The 17,636-nt window shown below is 42.1% G+C and overlaps 1 protein-coding gene across 2 annotated transcripts in view; it reads right to left on the reverse strand.

Moving 5' to 3' along the window:
- Positions 1 to 17,636, reverse strand: part of prkd3 (protein kinase D3) — a 327,516-nt gene that overhangs the window by 123,151 nt on the left and 186,729 nt on the right. For both annotated transcript variants that reach the window (XM_078229586.1, XM_078229587.1), the window contains one exon: positions 13,111 to 13,242. In XM_078229586.1, coding sequence (XP_078085712.1) covers positions 13,111 to 13,242 — 132 coding nt within the window. The remainder of the gene's footprint in view (positions 1 to 13,110; positions 13,243 to 17,636) is intronic.

Below are 17,636 nucleotides of genomic sequence, written 5' to 3' on the forward strand. Positions count from 1 at the left end.
GGGAGAGATGGCAGAGGATAGTTTGATTGTGGATGCAGATGCCATTCAATTCACCTTTTAAGGTCATTAATACTATCTTTAATTCTATGCACTATTCAATTTGATGCTATATAAATCTTACGCCTACATGCGTTTTATCCCAAAGTATGCATTTATAATAGAAAGAGCTTGTGTAAATATTCTACACTAATTATACCTTTACACCACCAGCGGACCTGCAACACCTCCATTGGCAGGAGAAAGCAATTACACAGACAGTTTTCATTATAAATGGAATGGTGGTCGGAAATGCGCACAAATGTAACATTTTGAAAATATAGTTATAGCTCATAATGGTTCAAATTTCCAATCTTATTCCAGCATCAGCATGTTGACAACGTTGAAATTAATCACTATGATGTGAATATATACATGTTGAGTTGCATAATTATACTCAATACCAAAAAAAAGTAAGCAATGCATGATTTTAAAAAAAGTAAAGGAAATGAAATTCTATAAATTGTAATAAATGGGTGGGTCTCAATTGGCACCTGCACATCCAAATTGGGCTTGTGCCAAAATGTACAATCTGAATTTTGTTTGCACTTTGAAAAAGGTTTTAGTACACATTGAGCTAATTTTGTATGGATATAAACCTCAGTTGTACCACAGTGTGAGCCAAAGCAAATGGAGACACTGTTGACTGTGTAAATACCAGTACAAGAACGCAATTATGTTAGCAGCCAAGGCAAAATACAAGAATTGTTTTTATAACTTGAGAACATTTCTAGTGCCTGTATATTCCTTACTTTCCAGAGTTGTTACCCACTAGAGGGCACCAGGCACTGTGTGATGCACAAGGGCACAGCATTAAAAAATGGAATACAGGTTTTAAGATACTGATCTTAGTGATTATTGTAGCATTGCAAGTGGCATTCTCAAACACAGTGAATTCAACTAAGTGCACCAAGAGTACACTAAGTTAACTTCCTTCTGCCCTCACCCCACATTTCATCTGCATTACTTCATTCAGCCCACATCAACATATAAATGAGTTACGAGTCAACACACACTTAATGGTGATGATCCACCCAATAACCAACCAGCAGAAAACAATTGGGGTGACAGTGGGGTAGTGGTAATGTCAATAGACAAGTAATCCCAAGGGTCAGGCTAATCGTGGGATCATAGCACCCCCAGTGCAGAAGGCAGCCATTCGGCCCAGTGAGCCTGCACCAACAACAATCCCACCCAGGCCCTATCCCCATAACCCCATCCATAAACCCAAGTATTTACCCTGCTAATCCCACTGACACTAAAGGGAAATTTGGCATGGCTGATTAACCTAACCCACACATCTTTGGACTGTGGGAGGAAATCAGAGCACCAGAAGGAAACCCACGCAGACACGGGGAAAATGTGCAAACACCACACACAGTCACCCAAGGCCGGAATCAAACCTAGGTCCCTGGCGCTGTGAGGCAGCAGTGAATTTTGGCCATGCACCTTTTAGCCCTTGGGTGCTTCATCTGCAGCTTAATGCCAAAGGTTTGAGCACGCTGCTACCCGCCAGCTTCAACTTGCATGATGGGCTCGTGCTGTAATGGATAACATTTCTGACTTAATGTTCTGGGACGAGGGCTCAGCTCCCACTAAGGCAGCTGGTGGAATTTAAATTCAATTAATAATCCGGAATTGAAAAGCTAATCACCGCAATGGTGACAATAAAACCATTGTCAACTGTCGTAAAAACCCATCTGGTTCACTGATATCCTTAAGGGAATGAAATCCTTACCTGATCTGGCCTACATGTGACTCCAGACCCACAGCAATGTGGTTGACTCTCAACTGCCTTCTGAAATGGTGTGACAAGCCACTCGGTTCAAGGGCAATTAGGGATGGGGCAAATGCTGGCCTTGCCAGCAATACCCACAACCCATGAAAGAATATATTTTTCAAATTATTGGTATTAATAATGCATAGTAGGTGAATGCAGCTGTGGAATTGTCATGGTTTCCACATGCATGAAACAAAGAATAAATTATGGAAAGCTTGCTTCATTCTTGAGGTTTGGTAGATTACAGGGCGGGAGCAACGCGAGGGAATTAGGCATCCTCTGAAGTAGATAGGCAATCCCATAAATCAGTGAGTTTAGGAATCATGGAAGGTGACTAAAGACCCCTCACCTATCATGGAGGAATGTGTTCAAAGCAATGTTTTTAATTTTAAAGAGATGTGCCAAGATAAGTGTGATGTTAGTGTACCTTTAAGAATTTTTTAAAAATCATGTTCTCTGCAGCTATAACCTGTTTTGGTTCCATTGCTGCCGGGCCGTCTGCTGGAAGTCTTTTATTTGCTCCTTCAATGGTTTAAATGCGGTTGATTGTTTTCACTCTGTGATCTTTTATGACCCTGCATTGTTAGGAGGAAGGTCACATGTTTTAGACAGTTTTTCTTCCTAGTGAATTTAAGGTTTCATTTTCTGTTTTGGCTGGCTGCAGTTAGTTTTAGAAGGGACATCAAGCTGAAAAGAAATGTTTTCTCTCTTTTGCTGGTTTTGGAAATTCTTCTGGTTCGCTGAAAGCAAGGCTTCTTGCCTTCCTGGAGTAGAACATCTGCTTTTGGTGACTTGACCAGAGAGTCTCCCTAATGTTCTGGGAAACTGTTCTGACTTCAAACTGTTCTGAGTGTGCCCAGAGGGCTGCTAGAAGTTACAAGGCTAAGAAGTCAGGATTTTTAATTCTCCAACCAAAGGACTCAGTTCCAGCATCACGTGAGCATTAGTCTTTGCTGTGCAAAACCTGTGGAAAGGGATTTTTTTTTGTTGATGGGAAGTTTTTGTTTGATTGGAACATCTTAGATATATTTGTTAAGGGTTATACTCATCATGGTTATTTTGTTTTTGTTTGTAATTGATAAAAGTTATTGCTAATTTTCTTACTATACATGTTAACTATATTCTTAAATAAACTTTGTGTGATAAAATCTCCCGAGTGGGTCATTTGAATCATACCTGAAGTGAAACATATCCTGCTTACCCTAGCCAAATTCAAATTGAAAACGCATGATCCGGGCAGGCTTCATAAAACACTTCGGAGTTTCTGACCTGAATTATAACAATGAGTAATGAAATTGACTGTCAATTACCTCATATTGCGACATAAGAGTATTTAAGCTAGTTGCAGGGATCAAACAGGTTTTCTCCAAGTTAAATAAAATTTTAGTTACCATGTCTAACGCAAATGCACAAAGTTGCAGACTTCCCCGCTGGAATTCTACTGCCTCACCCGCCACAGAATTGGAGTGGGGGTGCGGCAGACAATGTCCGTTGACCTCGCGTGGGAATTTCTGGTCTCGCTCAAGCGAGGCCGTAAATTCCGGCCCCACGTCGCTGCACCATTCTCTTTCATTCCATGCGGATGACAAAGTCAATGAAATGCAAGCATTGGTAATAGAATTCCATCATAACTATAGATAGATCTTCCTTGCCCATAGCACTCTGGTCATAATGTACATCATTCAGAATGGTGACAACTTGTCCATTATGCTTCGAGCAACAGCATCTTAATGATGAAGCAGAGCAGTGGCAGAGAAAGGAAAAGGAAGCAAATCCTGCACTCCGAATCCCACTACCTCTTTAAGACCTATTCTGACCCATACTGACACAGGCTTGGAGGCTATGCAGCCCAAAAGAGCACTAACATTTATAGGCACAGGATTTGCATGGTCATAACTGTAGATGATCACTGTACTAAAGATTTTGAAATTCATCCAAGTTAAAAGCAATGTCTGTGCTTCACCACGAAACATTGTTTGTACTCCAAATGTAGCACCAATATGCATATCAATGACTATCCTATGCTAATTTCTCTTAGTGCAGAAGGCCATAAGCTGAAAATGAGAAAGCTAGTTCCAAGGAATTGAAATGCTCACCTCTACACTTTGTGAAACCCACATTACTTGAAGCTGTCACCAGCTTGGGCATGTCATTTGGACATGGTATATTAGTAAATTTGAGACAACATAGCTCAAATGGCCAAAGAAAGGGCAGACTTAGAGACTTGAGGTGGCCAGATTCCTGCTGAACAGAGTCTAACATGGCTTCTGGTCTTGCTGCATTGCTCTGAGATTCTGATTTTATGCAGCCAGTCCTTTGCAAGTGCTAACAGATGGACTGATAAGTATACAGAGATTGACACAAGCTCACCTAGCTACAGTTGTTTGTTCTGTGTCTAGCTATGCATTATTGCACAGCATCTTTCAGGAATGTTCCTAACTGCTACATGAATTTGTAAATATGAGTCATACCAACAAGGAAGACAGCATTTGGTGCTTGGTCTATACTAAATTAATCTCAACCAAGATAGAGGCAGGAGTACTAAACATGTTCTCAGCAACATAGGCCTAACAGTACCAGAAATTCTTAGATTGCCAGCCTTACAAAATTTTAGAAAGTTCCTCACTAAAGGACTGTGTGGATGGTCTGTACTTCATGGGAGCATGACCATAAAGTGATTTTCTATATATGGCCTCTTTCCTCAATCCTTAATTCCTAAAATAACTGGATGAGATTCAGGGGCTGGATTTTATGGGGCGCTGTGTGCTGTGAACACATGTTTGATCCAGCCGTAATCATATGCTGGCTGTCCCTTTATTCGAGGATGATGTCTACTCAGCATCGTGAGTTTCTGCCAAAGGTCTTCAAGTGACTGCAGAGGTTGATTCTCGACCCACATACCTTTGGGCACATGGGTCAGTGTATGTTTTACGGAGGTATTGGGATCTGGAGTGCAGAATTTGCTTTCTTTTCCTTTCTCTGCCACTGCTTTGCTTCATCATGAAGATGTTGTTGCTCAAAGCATGATGGACAAGTTGGCACCATTCTGAATGCTGGCCCCAGCTCCTGCCAGCCATTAATATCAATGCTGCTACACGTCAAGAAGACGCTCAGAGTTTCTTTGAAGCATTTTCATTATTCTCCCCTGGAACATTGGTCAATTGAGAAGGAGATGGGTTTTCAGCCATCTGGACAGAGTGGCTAGTCCATCAAAGTTGTTTTCACAGAATGTTTGCCTGATCACTTGTGGAGCCTTCTTCAAGGCTTCCTTGTTCGATGGTCCGTCCATTGATTATGGAACTTTTAACTTAAGGGTCATGACAAACCAGTGTTCCACTGCACTTTCAGTCTAGCTTGTCTTGGGTGACACAACATCCATACAAAGAGCATTTTTTACATTTTTGAATTGAGATTTGTTTTCCTTTGGACCGTTTACCATTCTTCAACTTTTGCTGTTTGCATGACATGCAGACCTGGCACAGCAGTACCAAATGTTTCACTTTCAAGCTAGTCATCCTTGTATTCTACCAGAATGAGACTGTCAGATTAGTTCCAGTTATGTAGATTTATGCGTGCCTTTTGGGATGCATGCCGTACCAAATTCCCTTTAATGAGAACCCTTACTGTCAGGAAAATGAAATTTTAATCTCTTAAATCTGTACTGGATCAGAACCCAGATTCCAAAGGATTAAAGATAACCACTATACAATTGGAGTCAGCCTTATCCTCAAGCCAACCAAGTGTGGTGGATCTGTCACAAGAGTAATCCTTAAAAATGTAGCACGCAGAACAACAGTCTTAAAAGTAAGAATATTTAAGATGTTAAAAAAGTTTTACTTCAAATGAGTCCAGCATAAATATGGACAAGATTCCTCTTTGGCTGTAACTCTTGTTCATTTTGACTTCCCATGAACTAGAGAACATTACATGTTCAACTTTTAAAAAAATTCACTCGTGGGAAATCATGTTGAACCAATGGGCGTCACTGGCTGGCCAGCATTTATTGCCCATCCCTAGTTGCCTTTGGAGGGCAGTTGAGAGTCAACCACATTGCTGTGCCTCTGGAGTCACATGTAGCCTAGACCAGGTAAGGACGGCAGATTTCCTTCCCTAAAGGAAATTACTGAACCAGATGGATTTTTCTGATAATCGACAATGAATTCATGGTCATCAATAGATTCTTAATTCCAGATTTTTTAAAATTGAATTCAAATTCCACCATCCGCCATGGTGGGATTCGAAGCAGAGTCCCTAGAACATTAGCTAAATTTCTGAATTAATAATCTAGCGATCACTAGATGACCACTAGGCCATCACCTTCCCAGTTACTGAGCTTAAACCTACTGCAATACATGTATGGAAACGCCAATTAACCAAATAATATTTCTTAAATTAAAGAGATAAATATAGTTGTAGCATTACTATTTAAATTTATAATAAATTTAAACCAAATTATTAGCCAAAGTTTTTCTGAATGCTTAAAACCATGACCAAAGAAAGGAAATCTCAAATAGCCTCTCAAGAACCACACAATTTGATCATATATGTGGCAGGAAGTCCTCTCAATATATATTGTGAATGGACAAACAATACTTAAATCCTATATGCAGGACTGAAAATAAGACGGAAATGACAAGGATGCGATCATTTTCATCTGGATCTGGTGGAAATCATCACAGTATGTTCATTTTAATCCCTCAAGTATTAATTTGAGAAATAGCTCCCTTGAATATTTGTGAAACAAAGAGAATGATTTTCTCTAATGGTGGTTTCCCAACCAGCACTGACCCAAATAACCAACCTACCAAAACTTCAAGGTAATCAGGCAGTCAACATGTTTGTGAAAGGGAAATCATGTTTAGCCAATTTTTTGGAGTTGGAGACTCCTTGTGCCCTCTTCACAACTTAGTTTCCTATCTATCTTTGCGTCAATAGCAAATTTGGCAGCCAAGTCATTTATATAAATTGTCAACAGTGGAGGCTCCAGCACAGATCCCTGTGGCACATCACTTGTTGCACCTTGCCAACCTGAAATAGACCAATCTATCCTCTTCTCTGCTTCCTGTTAGGCAGCCAATCTTCTATCCATGTCAATATGTTACTCCGTATTTCTGCAAAAACCTTTGATTGGCACTTCAGCAAATGTCTTCTGGAAATCCAAGGACAGTACATCCACCCATTCCCCTTCATTCAGAGCACAGGTTACTTCCTCAAAGAACTCCAACCAGTTGGTTAAACATCAGTTATCAGGGAGGCGATGGCCCAGTGGTATTATCGCTCGACTATTAATCCAGAAACTCAGCTAATGTTCTGGGGACCCGGGTTCGAATCCCACCATGGCAGATGGTGGAATTTGAATTCAATTTAAAAAAATCTGGAATTAAAAGTCTACTGATGACCATGAAACCATTGTCGATTGTTGGAAAAACCCATCTGGTGCACTAATGTCCTTTAAGGAAGAATCTGCCGTCCTTTCCCGGTCTGGCCACATGTGATTCTAGAGCCACAACAATGTGGTTAACTCTCAACTGCTCCCTGAACAAGGGCAATAAATGTTGGCAATAACTGCACATGTCCCACAAATGAAAAAAAAAAATTTTGGTTTCCTTTCACAGAACCATGCTGACCTTGAATTTATCCAAGTGCCCTGCTATAACTTGTTTAATAATGCATTCTAACATTTCCCCAAGACAAATGTTAAGCTAACTAGCCTGTAGTTTCCCATTTTCTGCCTCCTTCCCTTTTTGAATAATTCCCTGAATCTAGGTAGTTTTGGAAAATGAAGCTCAATTCAACAACGATCTCATTAGGCACTTCTTATAAGACCATCAGGGCATGAAGTCCATCGGGGCATTGACAGCCCACAGCTCCTAATCTCCCTCCCTTCCATTTCAGGGTTTATAGCTGCTTCTGGGATGTTACTTGCATCCGCTATAGTGAAGGCTGGTGAAAAATACCTCTTCAATTCATCTGTTATCCTCTTGTTTTCCATAGTCAATTCTTCAAACTCACTTTTGAAAGGACCACTTTGTTAACTTTTCTTTTTAAAATATTTATAAAACTTCTATCTGTTTTTCTGGCTAGGTTCCTCTTGTACTCTAATGTTTACTCATTATTAGTAATCCTTTGCTGTTTCTTATATTCTGTTCAATCTTCTGACCTACCACATGTCTTTGCGCAAGTGCCAGTGCCCTATGAATTGGAACCCACTTCTCCCACATCAGTTTTGCAGCCACACATTCATCGCTCTAACCTAATTTGTCTCATGTCAATTTGGATCTGGCTCAGGTAATAACCCAGCGATTCTGACTTTTGAGGTTCTGCTTCTTAATTTGGTGCCTAGATCCTCATACTGACAATGCAGAACCTCCTTCTTTGTCCTGCCTATGTTGTTGGTACCTACATGGACCAAGATGACTGGGTCATCCAGCTCCCACTGCAGGTTCCTCTCCAGCCCTGATCAGATGTCCTGAATCCTGGCATTGAGCAGGCAACACAGCAATCTGGACTCTCATTCTTTGCTGCAGAAAATGGTGTCAATCCCTCTGACTATACTATCTCCTATGACCACTACATTCCTTTTTGCTCCCCTCACTTGATTGGCTTCCTGTACAAGGGGGCCATGATCAGTTAGTTCATCCAACCTGTAGCCCCCATTCTCATCCAAACAAGCTGAAAAAGAGCTCAAACTTGTTCGACAACTGTAAAGGCTGAGGTTTATTGCTCCTGCCCTTTGAGTCCCCTTATCTGCCCCATTTGCAGTCACACTCTCCTGTCCCTGACCAAATCAGAAGACCCTGGTATGACTATAAGGTATGACTATCTCCCAATACAAAGAATCTAGGTAAAAGTCCCCCTCCCTGATGCCTCACAGTGTCTGTAGTTCAGCTTCCGGCTCAAACTCCGAGCCGAAGCTGTTCGGGATTCAAACATTTACTACAGACTTGTTTGCCCTGGATCAAACTGGCATCCAGGAGTGCCCACATGCTGCAGCTGTGACACATCACCTGTCCTGCCATCTTTAATGTGTTCCAACACACAGTAAGAAGTCTATCAACACCAGGTTATTACAGGCCGGTGCGCCTTACATTAGTGGTAGGGAAATTATTGGAAAGGATTCTTCGAGACAGGATTTATTCCCACTTGGAAATAAGTAGATGTATCAGTGAGAGGCAACATGGTTTTGTGAAGGGGAGGTTGTGTCTCACGAACTTGATCGAGTTTTTCGAGGAAGTGACGAAAATGATTGATGACGGTAGGGCAGTGGATGTTGTCGACATGGACTTCAGTAAGGCCTTTGAGAAGATCCCTCATGGCAGGCTGATGCAGAAGGTGAAGTCGCATGGGATCAGAGGTGAGCTGGCACGGTGGATACAAAACTGGCTTGGTCAAAGAAGACAGAGGGTAGCAGTGGAAGGATGCATTTCTGAATGGAGGGCTGTGACAAGTGGCGTTCCTCAGGGATCAGTGCTGGGACCTTTGCTGTTTGTAATAAATATAAATGATTTAGAGGAAAATGTAACTGGATTGATAAGTAAGTTTGTGGACAAAGATTGGTGGATTTGCGGATAGCGATGAGGACCATCAGAGGATACAGCAGGATATAGATCAGTTGGAGACTTGGGCAGAGAGATGGCAGATGGAGTTTAATCCGGACAAATGTGAGGTAATGCATTATGGAAGGTCTAATACAGATAGGAAATATACAGTAAATGGCAGAACCCTTAAGAGTATTGATAGGCAAAGGGATCTGGGTGTACAGGTACACAGATCACTGAAAGTGGCAATGCAGGTGGAGAAGGTAGTCAAGAAGGCATATGGCATGCTTGCCTTCATCGGCCGGGGTATCGAGTTTAAAAATTGGCAAGTCATGTTGCAGCTTTATAGAACCTTAGTGAGGCCGCACTTGGAATATAGTGTTCAATTCTGGTGGCCACACTACCAGAAGGATGTGGAGGCTTTGGAGAGGGTACAGAAAAGATTTACCAGGATGTGCCTGGTATGGAGTGCATTAGCTATGAGGAGAGATTGGAGAAACTTGGTTTGTTCTCACTGGAACGACGGAGGTTGAGGGGCAACCTGATAGATGTTTACAAGATTATGAGGGGCATGGACAGAGTGGATAGTCAGAAGCTTTTTCCCAGGGTGGAAGAGTCAATTACTAGGGGGCAAAGTTTAAAGGAGATGTACGAGGCAGAGTTTTGACACAGAGAGTAGTGGGTGCCTGGAACTCGTTGCCGGGGGAAGAAGTGGATATGGTAGTGACCTTTAAAGGGACGTCTTGACAAGTACATGAATGGGATGAGAATAGAGGGATATGGTCGGAAGGGTAGGGGGTTTTAGTTAAGTCGGGCAGCATGGTCGGTGCAGGCTTGGAGGGCCGAAGAGCCTGTTACTGTGCTGTAATTTTCTTTGTTAGTATATGGGGACAGTAAGTAATTAGGAAAGCTAATAGAATGTTATTTTTAATAGTGAGGGGAATCAAATACAAAAATAGGGAGGTTAGGCTTCAGTTGTACAGGACATTGGTGAGACCACATCTGGAGTACTGTATTGGTACTGTATTAATACAGTATTAGTCTGCTTATTTAAGGAAGGATGTAAATGCAAAATTGGCAGAAACATGAAAAAGACACCTGAAGAAGTATTCTGAATCTATCCTTGGTACGCTAACAACAATGGGGTCTCCCACCAATATCTGGAGAAAAATTATGGCATGCTCCAGATGTATGTGTATAAAACATATAAATACATATATGGTGTATGGATGAAGAGCATGACTTCCCAATGTCTAAATAGCACCAAATCCTTAAAGGAGACACAAGCGCTGATACATGCTACAATAATGATCTGTGTGCATGTGTACAAAGGTTCAACAAATTAAGGGTGACCTAACCTTTCTGCAAACATTGAATGCATGTGTTTTGTTAATACGGTCAATTTCTCCATTAACTCAATGTGGGTTTTGTTAAAAGATCCAACTTCTCCCATGCAAAGATTCTAATGAGTATTTAAGATTTTTATTTCCACAGGTTACAATGTGATCTAGACTTGGCCAGTAGATGGCACTATTGTCCATCTAACTCATGCCTGGTTCTCAGGGGATAATTCCTTCACCATTCAACATTAAATCATCATTTTCACTAAAGCATATACATTGGGTTGAGTTAATTCCACACAATTTTGACTGGAATTTTTGGATGCTTCCAAGAGTTCTAAAACGTATTCATCACCTACAGTCTCTCATTATTTTTATTGATTAAAAAAGAATCATCTTTCTCAAGTTTATTTTGGAAGAAAAGTGCATTACAAGTAAGATTCTTGAATTGTCTGCTTTACGGGGGAACGTGTCAGTTTTTTTAAAGCTGTTTAACGTTTGCTAGTTTTCTGGTTTGGCATAAATGTATTAATTTAATTAATACAATACAGGGCGGCATGGTGACACAGTAGTTAGCAGTGCTGCCTCACAGAGCCATGGACCCGGGTTCGATTCCTGGCTTGGGTCACTGTCTGTGTGGAGTCTGCACATTTTCCCCATGTCTGCGTGGGTCTCTGGGTGCTCCGGTTTCCTCACACAGTCCAAAGATGTGCAGGTTAGGTACATTGGCCATGCTAAATTCTCTCTCATTGTACCTGAACAGGTGCCAGAGTGTGGCGACTAGGGGATTTGCACAGTACCTTCATCGCAGTGTGAATGTAAGCCTATTTGTGACTAATACATAAACTTTATTTTTAGTTCCATGCTGAATAACTATGATGACAATAACAGTGTTACTTCTTTCTGAATGCCCTGGAGTTAGTGGACTGCATCAGCAAACTGATTCTTGGAAATCAGACTGCAGTTCAGATTGACTTCGGGCAATAATGCACCAATGTCTATAAATATTTTCCATCAAAGGGATGTGCATTGTTCAGGATTTCTCCCACACTGTCTCAGTCACTACCAGCCAAATAAACAAGAATGAAATAGATCACACAGGCAGCACAAACTAGGACCAAAAGAGAGATTTTTAAAAGTCCTAAAAAGTTAAACAAAAAATAGTTTTGATCAAGAAGCAAGTGGGTTTAAATTATATTAGCTGAGGTACTGCAACTACATATCAAAGAGTTTACTGGGCTCCCTCTGATGATGTTATTGATATAAACCTTTCCCCTTAACTTTACAACTTTACTTTCCTTAATCAAGGGGATAAAAGTCTCATCACTTCAGAAGAAAAAAACTTGAATTTATACGGTACCTATCACAACCTCAGATTGTTCCAAAGTTACACACAGTCCACTACATAATCACAGCTGTACTGTGGGGAACCACAGCATTCAATTTGCACATAGCAAGGCTCTGCAAACTGCAATGAAATAAACTGATGTTGGACAAGGAATAAATATTGTTAAGGACACCGAGACAACTCCCTGTTCTCCTTTAAATAGCGCTATGGGATTGTTGACATCCATCTGCAAAGGCAGACTCACTAAAAGACAACACCTCCAAAACAGCAGCACTATGTGACCAACTGACCCAAGGCTGACTTTAACGTAAATATATTACCACCAATGCAGAGGTTTGCAAGATGGTGCAGAGGGGTGCGAGTGGGTGCAGGATGATGTGAACTGCAACTCACCAATGGGTAATGTGTGCAATTGTACACCTGGTGGCGCTGCAACACTCCCCTCAACTTTCTCGGGCTGAGTCCGGATTCAACTCTCTCCAAAATTCAAGACACCTCTGGAAACACGGGTTTAATTTAGTGGTATTAGCAATGTTCCTGTGTTTAAAGCCGTTTGCTTTCTGGTCCATAACACTATGCAACATAATTTTCTTTTTAGGTCCATATGAGCCCTTGGGTTGCTGCTAGCTCAGAACTAAATCAACGGCAGCACCAACTTCTGTCTCCACTTCTAAACCTGCCCTTGTCTTCAAATGCAATAAACACACTCCCCCACCCCAAACAAAGCTTCAAAAATCTGTTAATGCCCTGAATGCTGCAAGTCCATAGTGCGTTCTTTTTTTTCTGTCCTGGCATCCCACGTGACCATGGGTCCTCGCCATCAGTCTTGTTCCAGAAGGAAGCGCGTACTGTCTCGACAACCATCAGAGCTCAGATTAAACTAGCACAGCATTTGAACCAATGACTTCCTGCTCTGTATGGTTCAGTACCACAATGGCCGGTGCATTTAATGTCAGCTGGTCACCCTCAAGACTTCCATATGCAAAACGGAAACAAAAAGAAAACAATTTTATCATTTTGTACATTTAAGAACACCTCGTGAGATGTAGGTCAGCAATGGAGACTCACCTTCACATTTCAAGCCCTGGCGTACTAATCCCCATAACATCTCTCCACAGTAGTCACAGAAAGTTGGGGCTTTGTAAGAGTGTACATAAAGAGCATGTGGTCGGATCTGGAAATCTTCAACAGTAGCTAGTGCTGGTAAAGAAAGAAACAAACAAAATTAGCCCTCTTGAGGGGAAAACAGTGCTTCATACATTAAAAACTCTAAAAGAACAAATAATGCGTGATTTCAATTAAAATTTTGCTTAAGGTAATGAAGTTCAGTTCTTCACGAGTCTGTATCAAAATGTGTTCCCCATCCCAGCAGTACATCAGGACAAGTCTGTACATTCAACATGGTAGAGGAGCCATGATTCACACTGTAATTTTTGAATAGGTTCAAAGATGTGGGCATGATACATGGAACAAGATTACACATTAGTTATCAATTGCTGGCCACGGTGCAGCTCAAAACACTGAAACTTGCACTTGCAACCAAAAATCAAATCTGCTAAGGAAATTAGTCCACAGTACAAAGAATAAGGAAACAACCAACACTCGAGCTTGAAATTGCCCACATAATATGGTTTATCACATACTGTACAATGACTTAACATTTCTTAATTTTGTAACATTATCACCATAAATTCTGCTCAAAACATATTCCACTGCACAATTAAAAACTGTTTAAAAAAGGAGATAGACAAAAGGCAGGTAATTATAGGCTGGTTAGCTTAACTTCTATAGTGGGGAAAATACTTGAATCTATCATCAAGGAAGAAATAGCAAGACATCTGGATATAAATTGTCCAATTGGAAAGACACAGCATGGGTTCATGAAGGACAGGTCACATCTGACTAATTTGGTGGAATTCTTTGAGAACATTACATGCACAGTGGACAATGGGGAACCTGTGGATGTGGTGTATCTGGATTTCCAGAAGGCATTTGACAAGGTGCCGCACCAAAGGCTGCTGCATAAGATAAAGATACACGGTGTTACGGTTAATGTATTAGCATGGGTAGAGGATTGGTTAACTAACAGAAAGCAAAGAGTGAGGGTAAATGGGTGTTTTTCTGGTTGGCGATCAGTGACTAGTGGTGTGCCTCAGGGATCAGTGTTGGGACCGCAATTGTTTACAGATGATTTGGAGTTGGGGACCAAGTGTAGTGTGTCAAAATTCGCAGATGACACTAAGATGAGTGGCAGAGCAAAGTGTGCAGAGGACGCTGAAAGTCTGCAAAGGGATATAGATAGTCTAAGTGGGTGGGCAAGGGTCTGGTCGATGGAGTACTATATTGGTAAATGTGAGGTCATCCACTTTGGTAGGAATAATAGCAAAATAGACTATTATTTAAATGGTAAAAAATTGCAGCATGCTGCTGTGCAGAGGGACCTGGGTGTCCTTGTGCAAGAATCACAATGAGTTGGTTTGCAGGTGCAGCAGGTAATTAAGAAGGCAAATGGAATTTTGTCCTTCATTCTTAGAGGGATGGAGTTTAAAAACAACGAGATTATGTTGCAGCTGTATAAGGTGCTGGTCACGCCATACCCAGAGTACCTGTACAGTTTTGGTCTCCTTACTTGAGAAAGGATATACTGGCACTGGAGGGGGTGCAGAGGAGATTCACTAGGTTGATTCCAGAGTTGAGAGGGTTGGCTTATGAGGAGAGATTGAGGAGACTGGGGCTATACTTACTGGAATTCAGAAGAATGAGGGGAGATCTTATAAAAACATATAAGATTATGAAGAGAATAGATAAGATAGAAGCAGGGACGTTGTTTCCACTGGCAGGTGAAACTAGAACTAGGGGGCATGGCCTCAAAATAAGGGGGAGCAGATTTAGGACTGAGTTGAGGAGGAACTTCTTCACACAAAGGGTTGTGAATCTGTGGAATTCCCTGCCCAGTGAAGCAGTTGAGGCGACCTCATTGAATGTTTTTAAGGCAAGGATAGATACATTTTTGAACAGTAAAGAAATAAAGGGCTATGGTGAGCAGGCGGGTAAGTGGAACTGAGTCCACAAAAAGATCAGCCATGATCTTATTGAATGGCAGAGCAGGCTCAAGGGCCAGATGGCCTACTCCTGTTCCTAGTTCTTATGCTCTTATGTTCCTATTTGAGAGCGATGGAAGCCAATAAGACTATTAACACAATGGTTATTCTGAGCTACTAATATTACCAATTGGTCCATGACATCATGTAATTAGCATGAATCAATCAACTCATTGGAAGAAAATTCAACCCTTTTTCATTTGTCTAACATGAAAAAATTACATTATATTTTAAAGATGATTACATAATTAACTTAAAAAATTTCAATAATTCACCAAAACTGTACCATGCATTTCCAACCTGTCTTCCACCCACAGCCTCTCCCCTCAACATACTAATGTACCATCAACAAGCTTAAGAATATACCCTCACTTGGTTAGCAGGCAGCATCTTACAAACCTGCACTTACAGGTTCCAGCCAAAGATAATAGAACAGTACAGCACAGTACAGGCCCTTCAGCACTTAATGTTGTGTATAATGAACACATGCAAAGCAAACTAAAGACATGAACATAGCAAAATATGCATTGATTTATTCCTCTCCCCCTGGCCTCCAGCTTTATTCTATTAAAAACAACAAAAACCCAGCAAGGAAGATCCATCTGTCGCTCACCAGAGAAGTTAAGGATAGCATTCGATTAAAAGACGAGGCTTATAATGCTATAACAAATAACAGTAAGCCCAAGGATAGGGAGCGTTTTGGAAACCAGCAAAGGGCCACCAAAAACACAAACAAAATTTAGAATGTGAAAGTAAACTAGCCAGAAATACAAAATATTGTGAGAGCTTTTTCAAGTATAGAACAAAACAAAGAACAATACAGCACAGGAACAGGCCCTTCGGCCCTCCAAGCCCGCGCCGCTCCCTGGTCCAAACTGGACCATTCTTTTGTATCCCTCCATTCCCACTCCGTTCATATGGCTGTCTAGATAAGTCTTAAACGTTCCCAGTGTGTCCGCCTCCACCACCTTGCCCGGCAGCGCATTCCAGGCCCCCACCACCCTCTGTGTAAAATATGTCCGTCTGATATCTGTGTTAAACCTCCCCCCCTTCACCTTGAACCTATGACCCCTCGTGAACGTCACCACCGACCTGGGGAAAAGCTTCCCACCGTTCACCCTATCTATGCCTTTCATAATTTTATACACCTCTATTAAGTCTCCCCTCATCCTCCGTCTTTCCAGGGAGAACAACCCCAGTTTACCCAATCTCTCCTCATAACTAAGCCCCTCCATACCAGGTAACATCCTGGTAAACCTCCTCTGTACTCTCTCCAAAGCCTCCACGTCCTTCTGGTAGTGTGGCGACCAGAACTGGACGCAGTATTCCAGATGCGGCCGAACCAACGTTCTATACATCTGCAACATCAGACCCCAACTTTTATACTCAATGCCCCGTCCTATAAAGGCAAGCATGCCATATGCCTTCTTCACCACCTTCTCCACCTGTGACGTCACTTTCAAGGATCTGTGGACTTGCACACCCAGGTCCCTCTGCGTATCTACACCCTTTATGGTTCTGCCATTTATCGTATAGCTCCTCCCTACATTATTTCTACCAAAATGCATCACTTTGCATTTATCAGGATTGAACTCCATCTGCCATTTCTTTGCCCAAATTTCCAGCCTATCTATATCCTTCTGTAGCTTCTGACAATGCTCCTCACTATCTGCAAGTCCTGCCAATTTTGTGTCGTCCGCAAACTTACTGATCACCCCAGTTACACCTTCTTCCAGATCATTTATATAAATCATATAAAAAGGAGTGCAGCCAAAGTAAGCATTGGACCCTTGGGCGCAACAACAAGAGAAATGATAGGGAATGAGGCAATGGCAGAGAGGTTACTCAAATATTTTGGGGGTAATTGAGCAGTGCAAGGGGCCAGGAGACATAAGCGGAGGCCGTTCAGCAGACTCCCCGCTAGGTGCCACGGCCTCCACACACCTCTGGCCAGATTTCCGGTGTCGTCAGCTCCGCGCTGGAAATCGGCTGGCCAGCGATTGGGAGGCCGGCAGTGTAGGGCTACTGCGCATGTACCGATCTCCGCTCTGACAGATTGGCGCATGCGCAGTGGCCCGCTCAGCGCTATGCTGCCGGTCTCTCCAGCGGGAATAGGCCCCACGCTTGGATTTTTATCGTGATTCACGCTGATGCACTCGTCCCAGAGCTCCTGGAGCTGCAAAGGCAAAGTTGTGAGCATCAGAAAGGGATGACAACGTTCTTCTTTGGACGGCAAGGCTGACCAGAGGAGCTCCATAGCCTTATATCTGAGGAGATCCTGTGGCGGTCGCTCCAATGAAACAAGGCCAACACTGAGTCCACAGTGGAGACAGCACGTGATGTGCACTCCATGGCGATGGATGTCCACTCTATGTTTCAGGGCATGACCTCCATGGCTGAGAGTATGAGTTCCAAGGTGCAGGGTTATAACTGCTGCATGGTGCAGGCACTATTTGGAACCCATGAGTCAGTGCCAGAGGACAGCGGGACTTC

The sequence above is a fragment of the Mustelus asterias genome, chromosome 15, assembly GCF_964213995.1.
Source record: "Mustelus asterias chromosome 15, sMusAst1.hap1.1, whole genome shotgun sequence".
Taxonomy (NCBI): Eukaryota; Metazoa; Chordata; class Chondrichthyes; order Carcharhiniformes; family Triakidae; genus Mustelus; species Mustelus asterias.